General features: G+C 40.3%; 1 protein-coding gene across 1 annotated transcript in view; it reads right to left on the bottom strand.

Moving 5' to 3' along the window:
* The window catches only part of LOC127651349 (receptor tyrosine-protein kinase erbB-4-like), a 213,951-nt gene that overhangs the window by 94,653 nt on the left and 106,143 nt on the right, over window positions 1–13,155 (bottom strand). The window contains exon 4 of the mRNA XM_052137124.1: window positions 1,704–1,838. Coding sequence (XP_051993084.1) covers window positions 1,704–1,838 — 135 coding nt within the window. The remainder of the gene's footprint in view (window positions 1–1,703; window positions 1,839–13,155) is intronic.

Genomic DNA, 13,155 nt, shown 5'->3' with positions numbered 1-13,155 from the left:
TTTATGGAACCATTTGTAGGTTGAAGAAAATGAGACTTGGAATTTGCGAATTCAATATTCTAAGCAGTTAAAGTATGTTATTTTTTTCTGTCTGAGCTTCTTTGTCTGTGCTGCAAAGCTCATATTTTTAACACCATTAAAACAAGAAAGTTGTGTACTAAGACTTCTAAGACTAACTGTCAATTATGCATCTTGAATACAAGGGTAATTTGTTTTGCTCCTTGTGGAAGATTTGTCCACTTGTTTTATAACCCTTGCTCAATGTATTACTTCTAATTACTAATGTGTCATGTAAACATATACTTCTAATAACCATGTCAGTGCAAGCAGTATATAATATAATGTAATAATGTTTGTTAATGTTTCATATTTTACATATATAAATATGTACATATGCAGAGTTAATGAATTAACACTCAAATCCTTTTAAGATGTATGCATTTCAATTTTATAACAAAATTACGAGTTATCAAAATTATCAAATTGAACTGAATAATCTTTAACTATATATATATATATATATATATATATATATATATATATATATATATATATATATATATATATATATATACACACACATCCTTGTTTCATCAGTAACTTGTTAGAAACAGCCCAAGCTGTGATATTAGTTCTAAAGTGACATTTCTGAATTACTAATTAAGGCTTGGTTGCTGCACACATTTGTTTCTTATGACCGTACTCAGTTTTTCATAATTGTTTTTTTATTATTTACTTGTTCATTGAACTGTTGTATATAAGCAACAATCACAGTCACAATCATGGCTTTAAATCAGCACTGATTACCTATGGCATTCAGCCTGCAGCCGAATATCAGCAGTGCTGATGTAGAGCCTTATCGCACTCTTGCTCATTTCATATATATATATATATATATATATATATATATATATATATATATCACACGAGCAAGAGTGTGATAAGGCTCTACATATACAGTATATACAATATATGGCCCAAACGCGTGTGTCCATTATTTATTATTTAATTAATAATTATTTTGTGAAACTTATTCATTTGTCTCTGGTTGATCACTTTGAGTATGTGTTTTGTTCTTTATTTATTGATAGTATAATTTTCATCGTATTCTATACGTTTTTTTATTCTGTTCATGTTTTATCAGGCTTAATCTTCAATAGAAGTGAAATCATAGTTGATGTTTAATGTTATGATAGCCTTGATATTCTTTATTTATTTATTTGGAATTGTTTATAGAGATTGTGAATTTTTATACTTCTGTAACATATTCGATTGAGATGATTTAACAAAAAAAAAAAAACTAAATGAGGACTTCAACTGACAACCTGTCTCCATTATTTACATTTTTATTAAACTGCTTAGAGTCCCACATTTGCTCAGGACATGCAACATACAGTATATAGGTCCTATTCATATCATTCATTTGATGTAGTTAAAAATTACAGAATTAAATTTGATGGAAATATTATATTATATCATAAATATTATAATTTGGCAAAAGGATGTTTTTTTTTTGTATAAAAGATAATATTTTAATTTATTTATCTTTTATTTATTAATTATTTTATTTTCATTACAGAATGAAAGCATGGACATGCACTTGACTGCACATCTGCTGTCTGTTAATTTATATGATTTACCAATCTGTACATTCTCTATTATTATAGCTTGGTTTTATTTTAAAAGCTCATGTAGGTACTCACATGTGTTCCCACTATTGTTATAGGGTACAACCAGAAGTTCAGAACGGGGGTTCTTGATGATATCTTGCCAGTGGATGGTGTCAGCATGGCACAAGAATTTATTCTGATCCACATATACACCTCCATTCAGGATTTCTAAAACAGACATGAAAGATAAATTAGAGATTACTTTTTAGTCATTTAGCCTATATCATAGCACAACCTATGTTAAATAAACACTTTTATGAGCATATAAAACACATTCAGTTAATCTTAAGTTCATTTTAAGGATACATTTACTCCTTTCTGTATGAAACAAATTTATTCCATGACTGATGAAATATGTGTATTGAAAATAATCTCTCTATTTTTTATCTCTCTAAAAAATGTCCCTAATTTAAGAATCACTTCAATTCCAGTGAAAGTTAAGGAGCTTATAAAAGATCAGGCGAGATTATGAACACAAGCACACAAATGTGTCTGTAGCAGTGGTGGAATGTAACGAAGTACAAATACTTTGTTACTTTACTTAAGTAAATTTTTCACGTATCTGTACTTTACTTAAGTAGAATCAATAGTGCATACTTTTGACTTTTACTTCGTTACATTTTACAGCAATTATTATACTTTCTACTCCTCTACATTTCTACAGCGTTCCATAAAATCAGTTTTTCTCCTGCCAAAACGTCTTCCTGACCGTCCGTCCGTCGCACGTGACGTTTGTCTCGCCAAGTTTGGTTGCCATAGATATGGGTTGCTATAGTACCAACGATTCTAGAACGCTAATCTTTGACCCAATCAGAGCCCTATAACTAAGGCTCTGGACCCAATCAGATCCTTCGATCCAAAGATTCTAGAGCCCGGCCCCTTTCGCTTTTCCAACGGCCGCATAGTCTGGTGTGGTCAGTCAGGGGTCACTGTGGGTGTGGTGCTTGCCCTTATCCGATGGAGTCTGAGCCTGAATCAATTAGCCACCCATGGCCGTATTTACAAGAATTATTCGAAATTACAGGATCAAAAAACGACTCGTGGAGGTTCCTATGTAAACTATGCCTGCCCCGAAAAAATGAGCTGCTGGCCTTCAAGAACTCTCCTTCAAATCTGAAGAAACATGTTGAGGTAAGCAATCTTGTTGCTGAGCAGAATTAATGTCATTTTCATTAAAAATGTTTGCCCATAAATCGCCACATTGACTTGATTGTGTAAGAATGTATTTTTTTTATACAAAAAATTAAATAATACATTAATGATTAACGTTAGCTAGTACTATGATAGTTAATGTCCCCGCTGCTTTTGCATGTTCATGTTGTTGTACGTTACTGCTATTAATTTTGGTTAGTAACGTGGTATTTATGCTGCAATCTTGCGAAATGCATCTTGACATATAGCAATCATAGTGAAAAGAACATGGTTATGGCTATTATAAATCCATCGTAGACCTAAATGCCGGGAAGATAAAGCTAACGTTAGTAGATTACTGGATAGCTAACGTTAATATTTTGCGGGAAACGGAGGGAGAGAGAGGGGGCACAGATGCGTTGCGGCTTTGAACTGGCTTTTTAATTAAATAAGAGCTATATTTTTTTGGGGGCTTTAGTCATGATTATATGGATGGTTATGGTATTTAGTAGATGCTTTTGTCCAAAGCGACATACAATAGTCATCAGTGTTTGTGTTTCCTACACATAGACTAATTTGTGGCGGTGCGCCACAGAATTGATAACACTGGCCGCCACAAATTGAAGTCTGAAGTTGTGTGAAAATTTAAATAGATGTACTATAAGCAGAGAATACATGTTTCTGTCAAATTAAAACTGATGCACTGAATCAAAAATGTTTACAGCCTTAAACATATGGTAATTAACAATTTTATTGTTAGAATATTAAAATGGTTAATGTACTGCAATTAACATGTAATATTTGTGTTACAGTTAAATAAATATTAAAGATGTATACCCAGTCTTCTTTGTTGGTTTTAATGGTATTTTAATGCTAATTAAGCTAATGGTGTTTAACTCTGCAGATAACCTTGATAGATAACCAGAATTGTAAGTCAGAATGTAAACTGGGCCACAGATGGTAAGCACAATTACAATGCCACAGCCCATACTGTTCTTTTTTAATTATTAGAATATAGACCTTAAGAGAATAAATTGTTATGCAAGTACTTTTACTTTTAATACTTAAAGTACATTTAAAATCTGGTACTTTTTACTTTTTAACTTAAGTAGGGTTGTCATTGTGGTACTTTTACTTTTACTAAAGTAAATTTGTCACTGGTTATTTGTACTTTTACTTAAGTACTGAGATTCAGTACTTCCTCCACCACTGGTCTGTAGAGATTGGGAATATATGCTTTATGTATAATAACTATATTCATAGACATTGTCTAATTGTGCTCTAGACATATGATGTAGCATGCTCTGGTTCATACAAACACACAGATAACCATCTTATGAATTAATCTTTGGCTCCAAGTTAATTTTTATGAGTGTACAGCATAGCCTAGCTGCAGATGCAGGACAAAAAAAAAAAAGACCTAATATAACATGAATAATTTTTCAAATTATTTACTCTACTTATCAATAGTATTTTTGTTCTCAAATTTCCAAGATCTAAGTCTTGGAGAACTAATTTCAGCCAAGTTAACCCAGCAGTGATAAAATGTCATGAGACTCAGCCATAAGACGGGTGGCGTCTGCTTTCTGTGGGACCAGCCTACTGGGGTGGTCTGTGGTGGAGCCAGTGTTGCTGCCGCAGGGGGACGCCCTTGGCGACAATCAGACAGGGGTGCGAGACATTGCGTTGCACCGGGCAGGATGTGTTGAATGGTCAAATCGTGCTTCCCTAATACTTACCGTCCACTGTATCGTGATGCACCGATATATCGGCTGCATACACTTTCAAGGTGGAGGGGGACAGCCGTCCCTCAAACTTTTCCTGCAGAAAGGAAAGCACTGACCCTACTGCACATCTCTGTGGGTCTTCACCTTGAGAAGAACACCACTGAGCGAACAGATGCCACTTCAGGCCTTCAGGGTGCCTCGTTGAGGGGGCCCTGGCCTGAGTGATCGTGTCTACCACCGCGGGTTGTAGGCCACTTAAGTCTTCTGTGTCCCATCCAAGGGCCAGACATGGAGATTCCAGAGGTCCAGTCGCGGGTGCCAGATGGTGCTCCGTCGCCGAGGAAGAAGGTCCTTCCTCAGGGGAATTCGTCAGGGGGGCTGTCGTGAGGAGCATAAGGTCCGAGATCCAAATCCGGGAGGACCAATAAGGGGCCACTAAGAGGATCTGCTTCTCGTCCTCCCTGACCTTGAAGTAGGCTCACTAGGGGAACGCATACTTGTGCAGCTCCAGGGGCCAGCTGTGTGCCAGGGCATCTGTGCAACGGTGATCAGGGCATGAGTGTACCAAAGTGGCAGTGGGAGTATTCTGGGGAAGCAAACAAGTCTACTTGTGCTTGACGAACCGAATCCAGATCAGCTAGACCTGTGCGCAAACAACATGTAACACGAGTGAGCTAGGATTAGCCAGTCCTCGAGATAGTTGAGGATGCAGACGCCCACTTCCCTTAGCGGAGCAAGGGCTGCCTCTGCGACCTTCGTAAAGGCGCGAGGGGACAAGGACAGGCCGAAGGGGGGGACTTTGTTCTGATATGCCTGACCCTTGAAGGCAAACCTGAGAAAGAGTCTGGTTCGAGGAGGAATCAGACATGGAAGTACGCGTCCTTCAGGTCTACCGCCGTGACCCAATCCTGATGCCAGACACTCGCTAAAATGCCTTTCTGCGTGAGCATCTCGGTGGGAGTCTGTGATGTACCCGGTTCAGATTGGCCGCAACCTGCCACCATTTTTAAATAACGATGAAGTAGTGGTAAAACCCCTTCTTTACCTCGGCTGGAGGGACAGGCTCTATCGCGTCCTTTCGTAGAAGGGGGCAATCTCCGCGCAGAAGGCAGCGGCGTTCTCGCCTCTAACCGCAGTGGAGCGGACGCCGTTGAACCTGGGCAGGGGCCTGGCAAAATTAATCGCGTAGCTGAGCCGGACGATCATGATCAACCAATGCGACGGATTGGGGAGCGCGAGCCACGCCCCCAAGCCCCGCGCGAGAGGGACCAAGGGAACTACAGCATCGGACATACCAGCAGGCGGGGCTTTGCGACGGGGCGGAGCCCGAGGTGCTGAGTCTAGAGACATCAAAGCACTTACCTGGCTCCTTGTGAACGCTCCTGGAACAGCCTGGGATGGGGAGGAAGATTTTTGTCCTCGTAGCCCATGGAGACCATCACATCAGGGACAGATTTTTGCAGGAGGCCCGCCTCTGATGCGCCATACCTTCCAGAGAGAGAAATGGTGCCCGGCAGTCATGATAACGACTAAGAAAAGGAAATAAATAACCTCCACTCGGCCCTCCACCGGGGGAAGGAGTGGTGCTCTTACCCGCTCCTGTGCAGCGGGTCTCCTACTTCCTGGACTACCGTCTCGGGGAACGCTTTGAAGCCTTTCTTGGGTTCTTGGTGACCGGCCATTAGACGGGTGGTGTCTGCTTTCTGCAGGTGGCTCGACGGCGGGGCCAGCCTACAGGGGTGGGCTGTGGTGGAGCCAGTGTTGCTGCCGCAGGGGGACACCCATGGAAACAATCAGACGGGGGTGCGAGACATTGCGTTGCACCGGGGCAGGATGTGTTGAATGGTCCCCGTCTGCCTTTTAACCACTGAGGATTGCTGGGTGAAATCCTCTACGGTGCCGCTGAATAGGCCAAACTGGTTCGTCCAAGTTGGTCCAAATGTGGCATTCCTGGACCACTAAGGTGGACATCGCCTGCCCGAGAGACCACGCCATGACCATCATCGCTCGGAGGGCGAGACCAGTCACTGAGCGCAGCTCCTGCATAAATCTCGGGTCAGATCTACCTTCATGCAGTTCTTTGAAAGCCACTGCTTGGTGCACTCGCAGGAGAGCCGTGGCGTGCAGGGCGGAGGTGGCCTGTCCAGCGGCACTGTTAGCTCAGTTGTGAGTGACGATGTAAACCCAGGGCCCTGAACGGGAGACTCGGACTGCTCCGCCAGGTGACGGAGTGCACCGCGATCGCCTTACCAACCTGGGGAGTCGCCGAGCACCCCCTGACAGCCCCACTGTCGAGGGTAGTGAGAGAGGATGAGCCTGCGAACCAGGTCCGGGCAGTAAAAGGTAGCTCATCACGTACTTCTGGGAAGAAAGGTACGGGGGCGGGGCATGGCCGTAAGCCCGCGCTCGGAGCCCCGGGACCAATCACTGGGCTGCGAGGGTTCAGGGGGGAGCAGAGGATTCTACTCCATCCTGACGCATGTGACAGACTGAACAAACTCACTCTGCGATGCTGTAATCGAAAGCTCATCCACTTCACGAGCCACGAACGCAACCTCGCCCTGAGACAAGCCGGCGGTCACTTCGTGGACTCTCTGGGGCAAACAAGCGTGCTGGGGAATGGGAGATCCGTGGGGGGTTTCCAGGTGGAGAAGCTCCCATTGAAATCCCCATATTGCCCCCAGCGCTAACCGACCCCACCTCATAACCGTGGGTAGAAGGACAGAGTCGGGGAGCCGCTGGGGTGGCTTTCCCTCTTACGAGAGAAAGCCGCGACCACAACGTTCCCTCACAGTGAGAGCATGATCCATCCACAAGTGCTGTCCCTGCGTGGGCAGTGCCCAACACGAGAGGCAGCGATACTGGCCGTGGAAAGCGGAGGGGTAACGATCGCAAGCAGGAAATATACACAAACGAAAAAGGCATCTTGAAAAATACGTTTTTCGTTTGAGCCACTCTTTTAGAGGAAATTAAACTCTTTTATGTGTTTTTATATAATATATGTACAGTATAATATAAACCATGGTGTGCGAGGTGGAGGACCGATGAAATGTGCCGTAGATCCAACAGCGTAGAGAGATGAATGGAGACGGCAGAGGAATTCAGCTCTGTGAACTTGCTCGCTCGGCTCTGAAGAAGATATCTGATGTGTGTTTGCAGCGTCACTCCTTTTATACCCGTCGACACATCGACACAACGTTGAGTTAGTGACAGATAGGGAACTTGATGACTGCTGAACAAAATTAATTGTTTAAACTTTACAATAATTTGCTTTCTTTGTGAGAGCAATTACATTTTTTATTCAACACTTGCAAGACATTGAAATTTGAGTGTGCCAGAGAAAAGGTCATGAATAGATCAACAGACTATATGAATACATTTTTTCACTTTGAAATTCACAGCTGGATATCTAGTCTGTGTGAGAAACACTTAATTCCATAATTTTTTCTTTGATAATTGTTTTTCTAAACATAATTCCCAAGCCTAGATGTAGAAAAATTCCTTTGACAACAAATTTCATAAATCTTTAATTTGAATGAGAATACCGGAGTGTTCTGAGCATGATAAATTAAATACCTCTGAAGTAAAATTAAATGAAAGGGGAGAAAATATATAAAATATTAAGAAGTAATTTGAAGGGCAAGCACTCATTGCACACACTGTTACCCTTATCAACAGACATTATAGGACCCCCACTTGACATTAAGTGTCTGGTTCCATTTTTAAACACAGCTCATTCCATTCAATGGCACAACAAAACTGAGGATAAAAGCGGAGCAGAGCTTTCATTGCTGAATACCAGTACATAAAAGTTGAAAAGTCTTCTTAATACTCTACTATATATATAAAAAGATAGCTGTTTATCTGATTAAGTATTAGAAAACTGTTTGTCGTGAAATTGAAATGTGTAAAATCTTGACAAAAAGTCAAAATGTATTTGTAAAATTTTACAAATACATTTTATTTCCTGGCTATTTTGAGGCCAATAAAATAAATAAATAAATAAACATTGCATCCAAATTTAAATTAACATGCAGCTGTGCCATAACCAATTAATGTTTATAAGACAGAAGACGCAGAAAAAAAATTATCATTAACTCAATACAAATTTGGGAGCCTTCACTATCAGTCTGTTTAGGTGCCCTGTTTTATAATAAAATACACATCTAAAATTATTTTCAATAGATTTGACATCAAATATAATTTGCTTTCCATATGAGAAAGAAATTTAATAATAAAGCAAAATAAAAACGTCAAAGCCAAAAGCACTTGAGAAAGCCATTTAACAAATTCTCTGATCATTTTAAATGGGGAAAATCATCTCTAAATTGCAGATTAAAATCAATGAGACTGGAACACCTGAGAAATGTTTGCATGCAGATGCTTTTTGGGGCTACTATACAGTCCGTGATACTCAACATCCTATGAAAGAGGTCAACATCTCACTCCTTATTCAAAACATGTTTTGAATATGGTTTTAATGGCTTTATTTGAGTATTATCCAGGATGACGATGAGTCTGCATACATAAGGGAGGTTAAACAGCTGGCTGTCTGGTGCAATTAAAACAACATGGAGCTGAACATGCTCAAAACAGTGGAGATGATAGTGGAATTTAGGAGGAATACCCCAACACTGACCCTCACCATTCTGAACAGCACTGTGGCAGCAGTAGAGTCATTCAGGTTCCTGGGCTCTATACCATCTCACATGACCTGAAGTGGGAGACCCACTGCTCAGCAGAGGTTGTACTTCCTTCACCAGATGAGGAAGTTCAACCTGCCACAGGTGCTGCTGATACAGTTCTACTCAGCAGTCATTGAGTCTGTCTAGTATGTTTCAGCTATGAAATTGGACATCAAAAGACTACAAAGGACAGTTCGGACCGCTGAGCAGATGATTGTTGACCCCTGCCCTCCCTTCAAGAACTGTACACTACCAGAGTGAGGAAAAGGGCTTTAAAACCCACACCTGACCCCACTCACTCAGCCCATTATCTCTTAGAATTGTTGCCTTCTGGCCAGTTCTACAGAGCACTGAACACCAGAACCATTTATCGCCCAAGAGAAACATAAGAACTGTTCTTCGGCACAATAACTGTTTTTTACCATAAGGCTATCCACACACACACACACACACACACATTATACAGTCTTATTGTGTATATATACTTATATTTTCTATTAACTTTTTTAAGCTTCTGTCACCAAGACAAATTCCTTGTATGTGTAAACATACTTGGAAATAAAGCTCATTCTGTTCCTGATTCTGATAAATTTTCTTCTCCACATCTACATTTCAGGATTATGATGATCCTTCATTTATATATATATAAATTGTTTTTATCAATTTCATTATGAAAGAGGTTTAATTATTTGTCTTAAAGTTTTTAAGGCAACAAGTCTCCGTGAGTACATGAGGACACTTCCTTATATCCTCCTCAGAGGCTACAGAGTAGCACAGTGATCCATAGCCCTCTATTGCTGCTGCTCTCCACCACTCAGCCACCTATCGACATTCAGAATTCTTCTCATTATTCAACCACTCAGAGAGAAGAGTTTGGCTTGTGAAGATAAGAGGCTGCCACCTCACAGAGGGCATGAACTGAACCTTTGTAAACTGAGCTTGGCAAAACACCCTTGCTATTCTGATATTTTTTGAAGTCCTTTTTTATTTTTAATCTGAAGATGATCATTGGTCTAAAAAAAGGCATTGTGGAACCTCAAGCAAATCATAGGATCTTAACATGATGATTAAGTGTAGTTTAATGTGATGCTCTTGTTGTAAATACTTTTTACATATGTTTGCTACAACAATAATAAATTAATTTGAAATTTTGCATAATTCACCTCCACGATGCGGATGTGCCAGTGCTTAATGGTGTGTTCTGGGTGGTTGTTAGGGGGTTGATTACAGGTCCAGGTGAAAAAAGCCCAATCCCCAGTCTCTACGATATTCCTTAAATTGCTTGGGTCCCTCATTCGCAGTCTATGGGATATTTTTCACCTGTTTTTTTGTCTGCCAGGTAAAAAGTCTGATTTCTTATAGCACAGTATAACACAAGTATATCACAAAACTACACAAAATGTTGTGCTCTCATTCACAGTTTGAACCTATATTTGAACAAGGATCGATGATACTCAACAAATATTATTTTTATGAAAAAGTAATTAATTTGAAAAAAGTTTTTGTTTCATTCAGATTGAATCAATTTCAATGAGCCAACATAATTTAGTTAAATTAGTTCAAATCAATGTATTATTGTAGTTTTAACTCAATTTCATTAGGTTCATAAAACCCAAGTTAATACTGTTTAATTTAATAATTTAAATTAATATATTAATTTTATTAATAATAATTATATGCCATGTGTGCAAGTGTAAGGACAGTGAAACTGTTGCACTGTCAATTTGATAGCGACTATTTATGCGTCTCGTTTTGTGTGTTATGTTCTTAATTTTATTCATGTCTTAATTTCAAGTCTTTTATAATGAAGTAGATCAATTCCTTGTTCCTGTTCCTTGTTTTGTCATGTTACCCTCATGTTTCATGTTTTTTTTTATCATTGGTTAATGGTTCATTGTCTTGTTATCTTGTTATCTAGTTTGTCATTGGTTCTTTTATTATTAGTTTTGTCACCTTATTATTAGTTCAGTCTTGTCATTTGTTGTCTTGTTATCTGGTTACCACAGGAAGAGTATATATAGCCATCATGTTTTCGAGTCCTTTGTTGAGTATTGTTAATGTAACAACGTGTCAGTCTTCATGCAATTAGTCCAAGTCCAAGTCCAAGTCCAGTCTTCTGGTTTACTGTATATTCCGTTTTGATTTCACTTTGGACTCACGTTTTTGGATATATTGCACTTTCTAAAATAAAACTGCACTAAAACTGGGTTCTCACATCTTTGTCAACTCATCGTCATCCTGTTCAGTCTGCCTGCATCGTTATAGAAAACTTGACCGACAATATAAACCCAGCAGTTCAACTAATGTGTCTCTGCCAAGGTAAGCATTACCTTGAGGAACATGTGGAGTTTTTGTGGCTCTGTGACCAGTTAGAGTTTGGAGAGGTTTCCCTAAAGCTATTTTTTCATGCGGGCTTAGAGGAACCTCTCTATTCTATGATGTCCGGAGGCCTTGGGCTCTGGTTCAGTATATACTGTATACTTCATCATTTGGCTGATGAAGAACTCTCTCCCCTTACAGTTACCACCATGCCAGAATCCACCGCACTTCAGAATCTACCGCCATAATGCCCACACTTGCCACGGTCCACTGCCATAGCACCACCGTCTACCACGGTCAATGAGCCAGTGTCCACGCGTGCCATGGTCAACGAGCTAGCGACCACACCTGCCACGGTCAATGAGCAAGCTCCTACACATGACATGGTCAACGAGCCAGCACCCATGCCTGCCACAGTCCCAGATCCCACTCCTGAAGCCTCGTCCGTCCCAGAGCCCACTCCTGAAGACTCATCTATCCCAGAGCCATGTTGTCTCACCTGTCACGCCAAGCCAAGTTGCTACGTGTACTTCGTCAAGCCCTTCATGATCACATGGGAAATTGACATGTTGCTTCCGAATGTTCCAGTTCCTTGAAATCAACCCCATTCTGACGTTACTGACATGTCTCATCTGCCTTCAGACATTTTTGCATACATTCAAAAGTGTCTACCTTTTCCTGTGGTGCTACTAATAGCATGTTTTTTAGAGCATCCTCAGAGACATGAGTTCTGGTCCCATGGAAACCAGGAAGTAATTGTGTTCACAATTGTAATGAATGATAAACACAATTTGGAGGTTGCATTTTCCCTCCAAATCTAAATTTTTCAAATCTAAAATGTGGTGGTGTCGTAGTGGCTAAAACACAGGGCTGTTAATCAGGAGGTTGCTGAGTCGAACCCCACGGCCACCACCATTGTGTCCTTGAGCAAGGCACTCAACTCCAGGTTCCTCCGGGGGGATTGTCCCTGCAATAAGTGCACTGTAAGTCGCTTTGGATAAAAGCGTCTGCCAAATGCATAAATGTAAAGTAAATGTAAAATATGCATTTCTGCTGACTGTGTTATATGATTTACATTAAAAAATCCAACTTGTTTTGGCTCCACTCTGTGGATATGCATTCAAGATAACTTCCAGATTCAGCCACTAGGTGCAGTGGTTTGGATTTAGTGAAGCAAAGACCGATTTCAGCTGAATAACTTTTGACCTATTGTCACCAAATTCACAGTAAGATCCATCCATCCATCCATCCATCCATCGTCAACCGCTTATCCTGTGTACAGGGTCGCGGGGGGCTGGAGCCTATCCCAGCTAACATTGGGCGAAAGGCAGGGGACACCCTGGACAGGTCGCCAGTCCATCGCAGGACAGTAAGATCAGTTTATAATTTTGTGATTAAACGTGTTGGCTTCTGAAATGATTCTTCATTTCTTTTTCAGCTTATCATTTTGTTTTTCCATCATTCTATGTGAACACATTAAAGACAGTAAAGACATTTCTTTCTGAGAAAGTCTCTTAAATATAACAGTTTTTTTTTTTCATGTTGCACTGGCAGATTTGTCACTTGTTTTAAGTATATATATATATATATATCTCACTAAATGTATTAAATAACCTATTATTT

This window comes from Xyrauchen texanus, chromosome 11, assembly GCF_025860055.1.
Source record: "Xyrauchen texanus isolate HMW12.3.18 chromosome 11, RBS_HiC_50CHRs, whole genome shotgun sequence".
Classification (NCBI taxonomy): Eukaryota; Metazoa; Chordata; class Actinopteri; order Cypriniformes; family Catostomidae; genus Xyrauchen; species Xyrauchen texanus.
Note: the sequence above shows the minus strand (reverse complement) of the source record. Positions and strands in the feature narration are given on the sequence as shown.